This window comes from Hibiscus syriacus, unplaced genomic scaffold, assembly GCF_006381635.1.
Source record: "Hibiscus syriacus cultivar Baekdansim isolate YM2019G1 unplaced genomic scaffold, ASM638163v2 tig00002237_pilon, whole genome shotgun sequence".
Taxonomy (NCBI): Eukaryota; Viridiplantae; Streptophyta; class Magnoliopsida; order Malvales; family Malvaceae; genus Hibiscus; species Hibiscus syriacus.
The window spans coordinates 2,411,715-2,426,324 of record NW_024061918.1 but is presented as its reverse complement, the minus strand read 5'-3'; the positions used below and the strand labels follow the sequence as shown (position 1 = coordinate 2,426,324).

The 14,610-nt window shown below is 34.1% G+C and overlaps 1 protein-coding gene across 1 annotated transcript; it reads right to left on the bottom strand.

Moving 5' to 3' along the window:
- Positions 1-14,000: 14,000 nt before the first annotated feature.
- LOC120138919 lies at positions 14,001-14,348 on the bottom strand. The gene has a single exon (XM_039154300.1). The coding sequence runs from the start codon at positions 14,346-14,348 to the stop codon at positions 14,001-14,003; it is 348 nt and encodes a 115-aa protein (XP_039010231.1).
- Positions 14,349-14,610: the final 262 nt, after the last annotated feature.

Genomic DNA, 14,610 nt, shown 5'->3' with positions numbered 1-14,610 from the left:
AGAGATCGATTTGTTCATCTAACTTGGGGAGATCGCTCAGTTTACGAGTATGAGAGTGAGTTTTTGTGCCTGAGCCACTATGCACCCGAGCTAATGCTTACTAAGGAGTACCGCTGCAGGAAGTTCATAGAGGGACTTTATATTGATATTTTCATGTATCTTGTGGTCGACCCACCGAGGGTATTTACCGAGCTCACCCGCTAGGCCAAGATAATTGAGCGAGTTCTGAAGATAGGAGCCAATTTGATGAGCGATTCTACGGGGTAAAGTGGTCGAGTACTTGACACTACTGGACCGTCACAAATGTCGACCAAAAAGACCAGAGATTTCTGTGAATCATGGAGACTATCCTGATCTTAGTCCGAAAGGTTGGGACAGACATTCAATCATGAACAGAGATATGGAAGTCGTAGGAGGCCTTTGAGTTCAACATTTGTGGCGAGTACCAGTGGATCAAACAGGACTATGCAGCAACCAACATGTAGACTTTATGGTAGGAGGCACTCATGATAGTGACATAGGGTTTTAGAAGCTTTCTACGGGTACGGGAGAACTCCAAGGTTAGGAGCACCGTATTGGCTACTCAGAGGTTGACCCAATCTGCACAAAGGGGTCAAAGACCTCATCAAGGAGTAGGTAGTACCGCTTTGGGCAGTATGGTAGAGGTACCACCAGATCGGTAGTTGGGCCTGAGGCTAGAGTTGCTTCCCGCCAGTACGCCGTCAAGGCTTAAGAGGATTGTGAGTCAGTTGACATCATCTTAGGTATCTTTATAGTTTTTGATATGTCGGTTAATTATTTGATAGATCCCGGGTCAACCCACTCTTATATCTATTATGAGCTCATCCGAGAGAGGGACATACCAGTTGAGGACTTAGAGTTTAAGGTTTGCGTATCAAGTTCTTTGGGGTTAGATGTGTTGGTGGATAAAGTCCACCGTAGATATTATATAGATATTCAAGATCAAACTTTCCCTGCCGACTTGATGGAGTTATCGTTTTGTGAGTTTGACGTAATCCTTGGGATAGATTAGCTAATTGAGCATGATGTGAATCTGAGGTGTAGAGCAAGATAGCTCAAATTGTGTAAGTCAGATGGTACCAAGGTTGTTATGGAAAGCAAGGACTTTAATTGTACCTCAAAAGTCATATCGACCTTGAAGAACCACAAGTTGGTAAATTCGGGTTCTAAGGCATTCCTACCTCATATCGTTGACACCTAAATTCCTAGTCCGGATCTGGAGGAGTTCCACAGGGTGAGAGACTTTCCAAATGTCTTTAGGGAAGAGATTTCAGGTTTACCACCTGATAAAGATATAGAGTTTAGCACTGAGGTGATGCCAGATTCAGCTCTGGTATCTATCGCTCCCTATCACATGGCACGATAGAGTTAAATGAACTTAAGACCCAGATTCAAGAACTACTAGAGTGAGGGTTCATTCACCCAAGTGTATCACCTTGGGAAGCATCTGTGTTATTTCTAAAGAAGAATGATGACTCAATGAGGTTGTACATTGACTACTCTAGTTGAACAAGTTAACTATAAAGAATAGGTATATGCTTTCGAGGATTGATGACATGTTTGACCAACTCATAAGAGCTAGAGTGTTCTCAAAAATTTATTTGAGATTGAGATACTACCAGTTAAAATTTAAGGAGGCTGACATAGGAAAGACTGTGTTTCATACACGTTATGGTCACTACGAGTTCTTAGTGATTACATTCGACCTCACCAATGCCCCCGCAGCATTCATGGATTTGATTAACAGAATCTTCCATCAGTACTTAGATCATTTCATGGTGATGTTCATCAATGAAATCTTGGTGTACTCGCGATCTGAGGAGGAATATGATTGCCACTTCTGCACCATTCTACAGACCTTGAGAGAGGGCAAACTATATGTCAAGTTCATCAAATGTGAGTTTTGACTAGATGAGGTATCATTTTTAGGTCATGTAGTGGCTGTTGAGGGTATTCAAGTGGACCCACAAAAGATTCAAGCTGTAGTTAAGTGGGAACTGCTGAAGAATATAATCGAAGTGTGTAGCTTTCTAGGACTTGTTGGTTATAATCGATGTTTCGTGAAGGGGTTCTTTATGATTGTCCCTCCAATGACAAAGCTTCTGCAAAGGGGAGGGTCTTTCGTTTAGGATGAAAAGTGTCAGCAGAGTTTCGAAAGATTAAAAGGGATTTTGACTCAAGCCCAGTGTTAACCCAACTAGAACTAGATAAGAACTACACCGTGTTTAGTCTTGCATCACTAAACGAATTAGGATAATATTAATGCAAGAAGGTAAAGTGGTTGTGCATGCATCCCAACAGCTCAAGCCGCATGAGCGCAACTACCCTACTCATAATCTAGAATTAGACGCGATGGTCTTCACTTTAAAGATTTGGAGGCACTATCTATTTGAAGAGAAGTTCAACATCTTCACTGACCAAGAGAGTTTAAAGTATATACTCTCCCAAAAAGAGCTAAATTTGAGGAAACAACGATAGATAGATTTGTTTAAGGATTACGACTGTTTGATCGACTACTATCCGAGTAAAGAAAATGTAGTAGCCGCCGCTTTGAGAAGGAATATTGTATCTGATCTTCTAGCTATACTTGCACGCCTAAGTTTGACCATTAATGAAGGACTACTAGTATAATTGCAAGTAGAACCCGAGTTATTTAAGAAAGTTAGAGAACTTCAGAGTACTGACACTCGATTAATGAACAAGGTTGAGCACGCTTGTCAAGGTAAGGCATTGGGTTTTGAATTGAAAGATAGAAATATATTTTACTATCAGAGATGGTTGTATGTTTCGTCAGTCAGTGAGTTACGAGCTAAGATTTTAGGTGAGGCATATTGTGGTTTGTTTTCTATACACCCGGGAGGAAACAAGATGTATTAGGACCTTCGACAGTTATACTGGTAGCCAGGCATGAAAAAGAAATATCTAAGTTCGTGTCCAAATGCTTAGCATAGAAATAAGTGAAAGAAGAATATCAGGTTCCATTAGGGTTACTTTAACCTATCCAGATTCTACAGTGAAAGTGGGACAGGGTAACCATGGATTTCGTGACAGGATTACCTGTGAAACAAAGGAAGCACGATGTTATTTGGGTAGTGGTTGACCGATTAACCAAGTCTGCTCATTTCCTACCTGTTCGTATGGACTTCACCCTAGAGAGGTTGGCTAGGCTGAACATTCAAGAAATAGTGAGGTTACATGGGGTTCTAACATCGATCATCTTCGACTGAGACCCGCACTTTACGTCGAGGTTCTGGAAGGTATTTCATGAAGCTTTGGTAACTTTAGTACATCTTAGTAACACTTTCCACCCGTAAATCGATGGCCAGTCTGAGCGTGTGATATAGATCTTAGAAGATATGCTCCAATGTTGTGTGATTGATCTCGAGGGTAGTTGGTAGGACCATCTCCCATTGGTTGAGTTCGCCTAGAATAAGAGCTACCATTCAAGTATCCAAATGGAGCCTTTTGAGGTCTTATATGGGAGGAAATGTAGGACGCCCTTGTGTTGGACAGAACTCAGTAATAGAAAGCTAGTTGAGCCTGATTTGATTCGTGAGGCGGAAGAGAAGGTTCAACTGATTCATTGATGACTGAAGGAGGCCTCTGACTAATAAAGATCGTACGCAGACTTGAAGCCAAAGGGTGCATAGCAATCTTAGAGGTAAATAAGTTAAAGGACGTGTTGGCTTTTTATATAAAATGATATTATAGTATAGTTATTATATAAAATGATAAATTTAAGTTTGACTGTAATAGTGAGCCGGCATTCTAAAGAACCGGAGTGGCACACACATCCGTGCATAGGGAAGGAAGAAGTAGTTAGAGTGATAGTGAAGTTAAAGTTGAAAAGACCGAGCAAGCAAGAAAGGGTAATAAAAGTAATTATATAATATTAAGAATATAATCCAATGTATTAATATTGCAATTTATTTTTGAAGGTTATTTGCAAGGAGGTAGAGGTGGAAGAGGATGAAGAGGAAAATGAAGAGAATGAAGAAGAGAAAAGAAAAGAGAAGGTAGTAGGGGGATGATGGTCATGCCAGTTCAAGTAAATATGACATTTTGATGTCTAAGTTGGCGGAGCTGAAAAAAGTCGTTTCTGATTGTTTGTAAAAAATCCAGAATCGAAGAGGAAATTGAGAGCCTTAAGGGGGAAGTGGGTGGAAAAATTGATGGAGTGGTTAAAGAAATGGTGGAATTGAGGGGTGATGGGAGTGTTTGAGAAAACATTGGAGGAAGGTTAAAAAATGAAAGCTGAAATAAAAGATATGAAGAGTTATGTGGAGGAAAAATATGATGAATTTAAAAAAGATAAAGAAGAAAAATATGGATCAAGTGAGGAGGAAGGATGTTAATGTTATGAGGACACCGGAGAGTGTAATAGATGCTGAGTTGGATTCAGAATGTTCTGCACCCAAGAAGAAGAAGAAGAAGAAGGTAAACTAAATAAAAGAAAAATTAATTTGATTTTTATTATTGTGTTGTGATAAATATTTTTAAGCAAAATTGTAGGTTGAAAAAGAGAAAATACCAAGCAGAATTGGTGAATACGAATGTGGAACGTGTGATTATTTATGAAATAGTGGGTTACAATCGAGGTAAGTTAAATATATTGCTTTGTGAGTGATATTTAAATATTTGATGAAAAAATATTAATCCAAATTCCTCATACATTGATATTGTAATCGAACTGGGAAATCAATTTGCCACAGTGGTCGACGCTGCAACGTTGAAGCCTATGGAATGGGTTAGCGGTGTGGTAAGTACAAAGTTGATATTTTTTAAAACCTAGTGAATATGTTGTGCTTGTGTAATTAATTTTGTTAGGTTATTGATTTGGTCGGCTGGGTGTTGATTTACGAATCAAATAAGATACCGGTATATGGGAAGATTGGCTACATTTCATACAACTTAGCGGTGAGTTAAATTAATAAATGTTGAAAAGTAGTGTTATAGATGGTCAATTAATAATGATTGTCGCGTAAATACAGAAAATGGCATGGGATGACATTGCAACTGTTGACAATGTTGCGGTCTTTTGGGAGATGATATTGAATGACTATTCTAAACTAACCGACTGTGAAACGGTAAGATACCATACGAATTGCAAATGGTGTGTTGGGAGATGATAATGTTGAATTTTGTCAAATTAGGTGTGACATTTATTGCAGATCCTTATCACAATAAACGACAATGGTACCCATTGGTATTTGTTGGTGTTGAATATGGTTTCTTGTGTTGTAGCGGTATATGATAGTCTATTTTCAACTCCAGCAGCCAAAAATAGAGTGAAAGATGCTAAGAAATTGGTATTATAAAATGAAACAATAATTTATAATACATAATTTGTTTGGATCATAACTTGATATTTTAATACAGATGGTAATTTTAGATAAATATAATAAGGAATAAATTTTTGTAAATGCATGTGGAAAACTTAAGGTCCCATTGAAAGATTTCAAATTTTTGGAGCATAAGATGAATGAGAAATTGAATAGGTATGAGGTATTAGCATAAATTGAACGCGCAATTAATGCGGGTTTCATATTTTACATTTGTAGTATTTAAATTTTTTAACAGATATGATTGTGATATTTATGTGATTATACGGATGGAAGGGATCGGTTCTAGAGGGTCAACGGATGATTTGGTAAGTGGAATGAAAAATTAGTTTGTGGTTAAAATGATAAAAGTCGTAGATTGAATGTTGTGGTTAACATACTGACAATTTTAATATAGGTTGTTGGAAAATGGAATCGTATGAGAATATTAAATGATCTCATAAGTCATGATCAAAATACACATAGAGATGCGATGACAAGGGCTTCCATCAGACACATACAAAAACATAAGCCCTGATGATGTAAACGAAATTTTGTATATGAATTATCATTTTGTATGTGAATGATGTATGAGATGAGCAAAGTTAGCAATATGTTGTTGTACATGTTTGTTATACATAGTATGAGTTATGTTGATACTTATGATATATGTAGATCGGGACTTGCAGTATTCCAAATGTCTTCATTGTACTGAGACGTAATAGACAGATCAAAATTAGAAATAAGCATTGAAAATTGAAGACAACGTTGTAAAATAGATATAATAACTCACATCATTGTCATCATTTGCGGGATCGGTCGACCATTCCATTTCGTCTTCAAAAAAATCAGTTGTGTGCTTGTTTCCAAACTGAGCTTATCTTGAGGACATGTTAGTTTGTTATGTCCCTCACCGTTGTAGAACCCACATCGCCTAATTTTCTTCTCGAGCTTGTTCTTTGATACTTCTTTTTGCTTTTGTTATTTTCATTTAGGGTTGTGAACATTGTTGACTACATTACTTCGATTGACTGAATCATTCAAACCAAATGAGTTTTCAAATTTGGTCGTTAGTCTTTTCATCTCATCGCTTGTGTTTTTTAAAGACGCATTTGTCTTTGATGCAATTAGAAAAACCGACTTGACGTTGCACATAGAGAAGTGAACCTTGCCATTTGCATTACTTCTAGAGGTACATTCAAGTCAACAAAACTTGGTGCACAAGCCTTCGCATCCTTAGTCCACCTACTTAGAATCAAAGACTTAGGCAAAGATGTGTAATCCAAGTGCTTCAAAACGTGAATTTGATGGTGACATGGAATTCCGACAGCCTCGAAGTTTCTATAGGAGCATGTTAGGGTTTCCATACCAAAATAAAAACTTATTTCAAATCTCTTGTTTTTTCTTTGAACTTTGTCAAAATATATAATTTTGACATTCATCTGATAAGGACTTAATCTCTTCCTTAAACCGGTACAATGTCTCCCGTTGAAGTTCTTCTTGAAACAAATGAAACGATTCGCACGTATAAATCTCAGCAGCGTGGCTTTCAAGGTCAATCAGTTTTATGATCTGGAAGGGCTTCATCTGTGAACTTAATTAATCCGCTTTCAATTCGTTGATACGTATTCTACTAAATCCTTCTTCAAGTGCACGAACAACATCTAAATATGTCTTCTTATTTTTTAGTGTAATCAAGAGTGAAGCATTCATAGACTCGCACCTTTGTGTTGAGCGAATATTAGAAAAGAAATGATCGGTTAGATATGTTTGTTCCCATAAGTGTCGAGTATTTCCCTTCTCAATCACCCATGGATGTTTTTCAACATTGAATTCCAAAACAATTGAACGCCATTGAGTATCAAATTCCTCGGTTGTCAACCAGGAAGCCATGCATTTTGAGAATGATGTTGTAAATTTGGGGTCACCAATGTTAGCTTGTGCATTGCAAGAAAGATGACAAGAACATAATATGTTCTTAGCAAAAGGAAAAATAGATTTGATATCCCTCTGCATTTTTGTAAAATGTATTTGATTTTCTTATAACAGCAGTGGACAACCAAACGCTCAATGAAGATGACGACATTATAGATGATGATGATGACGATGAAGATCAAAATAAGTATATCGTGTTTGTAACACCACCGTCAAGAAAACTTGTACTTTTTATGTCAATGGTGTCCTTTCCTACTTCTCAAAAAAATCAAAAAGGTTTTAATTTTGTTCATTTGTATCCATTATTTTAACCTATAAGTGTACAACTTTAATCTCATTTTTCTTCATGTTGTAGATGTTATACTAAGACCAGGAGTATATGAATTTCTGCATTTTTTTTAGAAATTTTGTTGTTTCCATTTGGTCTTCCAAGATGTGGTTAGCATTGTTAAGCAATTGAATTACTATAGACAAAATTGTTTATCTACAATTACATGTTATTCTTTGAAATTGTTAACAATCTCAGGCATAACATTGATCGTGTACTTCAGAAACTACCTTTGTTGTGTAACCAATTTATATTCATTTGGGTAATATGAATATCATTAACTTTTGCTGACTTTTAATTGTTTATGATTACTAGATATTTTTGTTCAACTGTCTGTAAACATGATCAATAAAAGTGCAAACAAAAAGATAGAGTTACCTACTGTAAAGATCTTCATGATGTTTGGAATGTGTTTCCTCAATTTTTTGCCTTAAATACACTGTTGGTCGATGATTCAGCGAGAAAATGATTTATAATCCAGTAAGTTACATTTTTACCATATGGTTTTCCAGTTAAACAGGTGTCCATACATTGGTTGATTAACAATTTATGTTTTTATATAGCAATACAGTTACATATGTCCACATCCCTTTAAAGCTTCATATTCGAAGGACAATGCTTTAGGTATGACACAAATTTTTTTCTGTTTATACGAAATTAGTTTCTTGTTAGTAAAATTGCACCTCATTCGTTTGATAATTGCAATTATTTATATATGTCCTCAGCAAAAGGCCGAAACATACGAGAGTATTTGGAAAATGTTTGGAAGGCGCCTAATGTTCCAGACTTTGTCAGAAATAACCTTTTTTCTTCGGATTAATTTCGTTGTGGGTAGACTATTTGAACATTATTATGTATAAAATTATGTATGTTTGGTTTACTTATATTGTGTGTGTATTTTCATTTGATACACATAATGCACTATTTTCAATTTAAATGTACTAAAACATATAAGACAATAACTATGTATTTTAATATTCCACAGTAGAACATGTGACTTAGTCAGTAAATATCCCATTCAGATGGGGCAGTGTAAAGATAACAATCTAACTATCTCCTCTTCTCTTCCATGTCACTGTTTTATTCCCATGTGACAACCCCATCAACTCAGCTTTGAACTGAATCAGTATTGTTTTTCCTGGCTTTTTGATACATAACGCATGTTACTTGAAAAGTAGGAATCAATTATGTAGTTTTCATGTTCAATTTAAGACTGCATTTGATGTTCATTTAAAATTTAATTGGAGTTTAAATTTAAATTTGAGTTTGAATTTCAATTTCATTTTCAGCTCCACTATAAATATGAGTTGGAACCTTTGTTCCCTTCAAACAACAACTTGCTTAATGCATCAGGAGGTAACATCAAATGTCGTTTATAATCTCAACAACAAAGTTTCGATATTTAGAATTTCTAAACTGGATAAAATTTGTCAAAACGGTTAAAATTTGACACAATCGATATAATAGCACCTATAAAGTATCAGTACCTAAGAAACATGTATCGATACATCACAATATGACATGTTCAAAATTGACAAAACTAGTTTCAATATAAATAACTTAACAGGTAAAAAATTTACAAAATCAGTTTTCATAATTGTCCCGATAAAGTATCGATACACGTATGAAAAGTATCGATTCTTAAAACTTTGAAACCGATTACTTTAAAGTAATAGGTAAATTTACAATGTAAGCTATAAAAATATATTTGTTTAATGACAAAATACGTTTACATAAAGTATCGATACTTTTGGTATATGTATCGATCCTTTTTGTCTAGTATGCTTCCCAAACTAGATGCACGTAGAAAGTATCGATACCTATGACACATGTATCGATACATGATAATATAACAGGTTAAAAATTAATAAAAATCGATTTCAATATGACAAAACCGGTAAATAGCTATCAGTTTTAAAAAAATGAAATGTCTCGAAATTATTGATACCGTACACAAAAATATCGATACTTTAGTAAGGGTAATGGTATCGATTAAATATAAATAACATAGCAGGTTCATCTTTTTGACAAAACCGGTTTCCATAATTACCCTTATAAAGTATCGATACACGTATGAAAAGTATCGATTCTTAAAAAATCAAAATCGATTACTTTAAAGTAATAGGTAAATTTACAATGTAAGATGTAAAAATATATCGATTTAATGATAAAATACGTTTACATAAAGTGTCGATACTTTAAGTATATGTATCGATACTTTTTTGTCCAGTATGCTTCCCAAACTAGATGAACGTATGAAGTATCGATACCTATGACACATGTATCGATACATGACAATATAACATGTTAAAAATTGATAAAACCGATTTCAATATGACAAAACCGGTAAATAGCTACCTGTTTTGAAAAAAAACGAAACGTCTCGAAAGTATCAATACCGTACACAAAAGTATCGATACTTAGGTAAGGGTAATGGTATCGATTAAATATAAATAATATAACAGGTTCATCTTTTTGACAAAATCAGTTTCTATAATTGCGCCTATAAAGTATCGATACACGTATGAAAAGTACAAATTCTTAAAAATTCAAAACCAATTACTTTAAAGTAATAGGTAAATTTACAATGTAATTTATAAAAATATATCGGTTTAATGAAAAAATATGTTTACATAAAGTATCAATACTTTTGGTATATGTATCAATAATGTTTTGTCCAGTATGCTTCCCAAACTAGATGCACGTACGAAGTATCGATACCTATGACACATGTTTCGATACATGACAATATAAAAGGTTAAAATTTGATAAAAAACTGATAAATAGTTACCAGTTTTGAAAAAAAATAAAACGTCTCGAATGTATCGATACCGTACACAAAAGTATCGATACTTAGGTAAGGGTAATGATATTAATTAAAAATAACATATCAGGTTCATCTTTTTGACAAAATCGGTTTCCATAATTGCACCTATAAAGTATCGATACATGTATGAAAAGTATCGATTCTTAAAACTTCAAAACCGATTACTTTAAAGTAATAGGTAAATTTACAATGTAAGCTGTAAAAATATACAGGTTTAATGACAAAATATGTTTACATAAAGTATCGATACTTCTTGTCCAGTATGCTTCCCAAACTAGATGCACGTACGAATTATACATGACAATATAAAAGGTTAAAAATTGATAAAACCCAATTTCAATGTGACAAAACCGGTAATAGCTACCAGTTTTGAAAAAAATGAAACATCTCGAAAGTATTGATACCGTACACAAAAGTATCGATACTTCAGTAAGAGTATCAATATAAATAGCATATTTGGTTACAAAGGAAACCATAATTCAGAGAAATATATAGAAGATAGTCGTAGTTTTAGAGATCGAGGGAAGTTAGTTGTTGTGAAATAGTAGTGGCTCATTTTTGGAAGTGTAGTTGTTTATTTGTTGATGCAATCGAATCGAAAGGTATCTTGTCAAAACCCTACTTTTTTAGTATTACAATATTCAGAAATAGGGGTTAGGTTTTTTAGTTTGGTGTTTTCGAATTAAATAAGCATTTATTCGCGAAGATGATGACCTTGAAATGGAGCCCGAGAGTATAAACATTGAAGAAAATTGAAAGCAACCATTGTATGGATATATATACTTCCAGTAAGTATCAATGTATTCATGTAATTGTTCTTGAAATGGTAATTAGATTAAAATATTTAAGAACTTTTAATTGATTACAAATTTCAAATCTTGACAGTATGACTTAATGCGAAAGGATGTAGGAAGCTGATAATAATGTTGAATGCATAGCCAATAAAACCCGGAGGGCAGGGTCCAAATGGTAAGCCATGAATTGGTAAGACAAGCTTCCTTTGAAGGTTTGGGGACTCAACCCCTCCAAGGTAAGGACTGCATGATTGAACATTAAATACAATAGTTGTATTCAATTCTTTAATTGTTCTTCATTGTATATAAGGATATTCCAAATTATATATGTTCACGTTTTGAAACCAATAAGTTAGATGTATGCAGTACCCTATATTCTCGAGGCAAAGGACAAGAAATCTAACACTTAAAGATTTACCAAGAACGGTAGCTTCTGCTCTGCATGAAGACCGAACCTAGAATCAACTTTGCCATTATACCTATACTGCTAAAGAGAACCTGCTGAATGATAGAATTTTCACACAACTACGAGCATTTTATTAGAAACCCTAAATAATCCGCTAAAATTCTGCAACAGAGATGTCTGGGGTAACCCATACTTGGGGTTTCCTATAAAATGCTTGTAGTTATGTGCAAATCCTTTCATTCAACAGGATCTATTGAGCAGTATATGCATAATGACGAAGTTGATTCTAGGTTAGGTCTTTATGCAGAGCAGAAGCTACCGCTCTTGGTAAATCTTTAAGTGATAGATTTCTTGTCCTCTGCCTCAAGGATATAGGGTACTGCATGCATCTAACTAATTGGTTTCGAAATGTGAACGGATATCATTACAACTATCCTTATATACAATGAAGAACAATTCTTCAAGAACTGAATAAAACTATTATATGTAATGTTCAATCATGCACTCCTTACGTGGGAGGGGTTCAATCCCTAAACCCTCAAAGGAAGCTTATCTTACCAATTCTTATCTTACCATTTGGACCCTACAAGGGGGTTTTATTAGGCTATACAGTCAACATGATTAACCTTGATTAATCCCAACAACATAACTGATTTCATCCATGACTTGCGGGAGACTCTATTCTACAGACTGTTTGGCAAGGTTCAAGTACACGATACAAGGGAGCATTTGGAAAGGTCCAAGTATCGATACCTTTTTTACCTCTTTCAAGTGCATTGTAGATGTCTTTATGTGTAAATCCAACATTCTGATAACCCATATATAAAGAGTTTTGTAGAAATAATAGTTAAATTTACAAGGTACACAGTAAATTATACTGGTATAATGATAATAGTGTAAACTTTTATATATGTATCAATACTTTGTTATATCAGTCTCGATACTTTAATTCCACATAAAGGCTCAAACAAACTGCACGCAAAATGTATCAATACATATATATATATATATATTTCATACTTATAATTTCTAAACATATTACTTTTAACTAATAAGTTAATTAACAATGAAAACGATTAAAGTCAATCGATATCATGATAATATGAGTAAACAATGTACATGGTAATATGTTGATAAAGCTTGATAACAAATCAAGTAATTAACTAGTTATGTTATCGTCGGATTCCTAAGGCTCCATCAGCTTAAATTTTTTTAACATTTTAGGTGTTACCTAATATGTTGATAATACTGGTAACAAATTAAGTAATTAACCTATTTTGTTATTGTCAAATTTCTAAGGCCCCATCAGCTTTAATAATTCGCTACCTATTACGTTACATAAGCGCTACCTAATATGTTATTATGCTTGATAATGTTTATAGTAATTAATCGGTTATGTTATCGTCAGATTTCTAAGGCTCTATCAGCTTAAACATTGGTAACATTTTAGTCGTTACCTAATATGTTGATAATACTAATAACAAATTAAGTAATTAACCTATTTTGTTATCGTCGGATTTCTAAAGCCCCATCAGCTTTAAAAAAAGCATTGCATATTACGTTATATAAGCGCTACCTAATATGTTATTATGCTTGATAATGTTTCCAGTAATTAATCGGTTATGTTATCGTCGGATTTCTAAGGCTCTATCAGCTTAAACATTGGTAACATTTTAGGCGTTACCTAATATGTTGATAATACTAATAACAAATTAAGTAATTAACCTATTTTATTATCGTCGGGTTTTTAAAGCCCCATCATCTTTAAAAAGACGTTACATATTACATTATATAAGCGCTACCTAATATGTTATTATGCTTGATAATATTTCCCGTAATTAACTGGTTATGTTATCGTCTAAGTTTCCAAAGCCCCATCAGCTTTAAAACCGCAACCTATTACGTTATATAAGCGCTACCTAATATGTTATTATGCTTGATAATGTTTCTAGTAATTAACAGGTTATGTTATCGTCTATATTTTTTGGTGCATTTTGCATAGGACGATAACATAACCGGTTATTACTGTTTTTATTACCAACTCAAATAATATTTCCGGTTAAATCATGTAACATTTCCAGTATAGATTTGGACCAATCACTTGTTTAACCAGTCACACCGTTTTTTAATCGTATTTTAACTGCCTCACAGTAGAACCTCCCAATAAAAAGCTTGGACTTCAAGTAGGATAAATCACACAATAATTCAATAGTTTAGTTCAAATAATTATTTTGATCATTGACTCAAATAATTATTCTGTGTATTGAAATTTTTAAAATTTATTTTTTATTAAATTTATAAAATAATTATTAATTTTTTTATTTATTATAAAATGACAAAAAAATTGGTAAAGAAAAAAACTAAACCATCAGGCCGACAAGCCTGAATCTAGTTGCAATAACGGGAGCACTTCATCAGGAGGATAGCTGAATGTACAAACACCGGCATTCCCCTGGACGGCGAGCTTCGCCAAACAATCTGCCACTCCATTTCCCTCACGAGCGACGTACTGGAACTGCACACTCCAATCGATGTACTGGAACTGCACACTCCAATCGAATTGAAGCATTTCAACCACATGAACTAGGATGGTTAAACGATGATTCCCTGTTCTCGCCATACGAATTGCTTCGAGAGCCTCCAAACTATCAACTTCAATGATAACCCGTCTTTCACCCAAGTCCCAAGCAAGCGAAACCCCCAATAAATGCCCCATAGTTCCGCAATGAAATTAGGAAAACCAAGTCTCCATTCACCATCGTGAGCTCGAAGAACTTCCCCACACAGCGGCTGGCCTGACGTCGTCTCATGACCTCCATCGGTATTGATTTAATAATTACAGTTATATATATATTATATATATATATATATATATATATATATATATATATATATATATATATTAATTATTATAATATAATAACAACAATTTTATAATTGTTTGATAAATTTAATAATTAAAAATATATTTTAAAAAG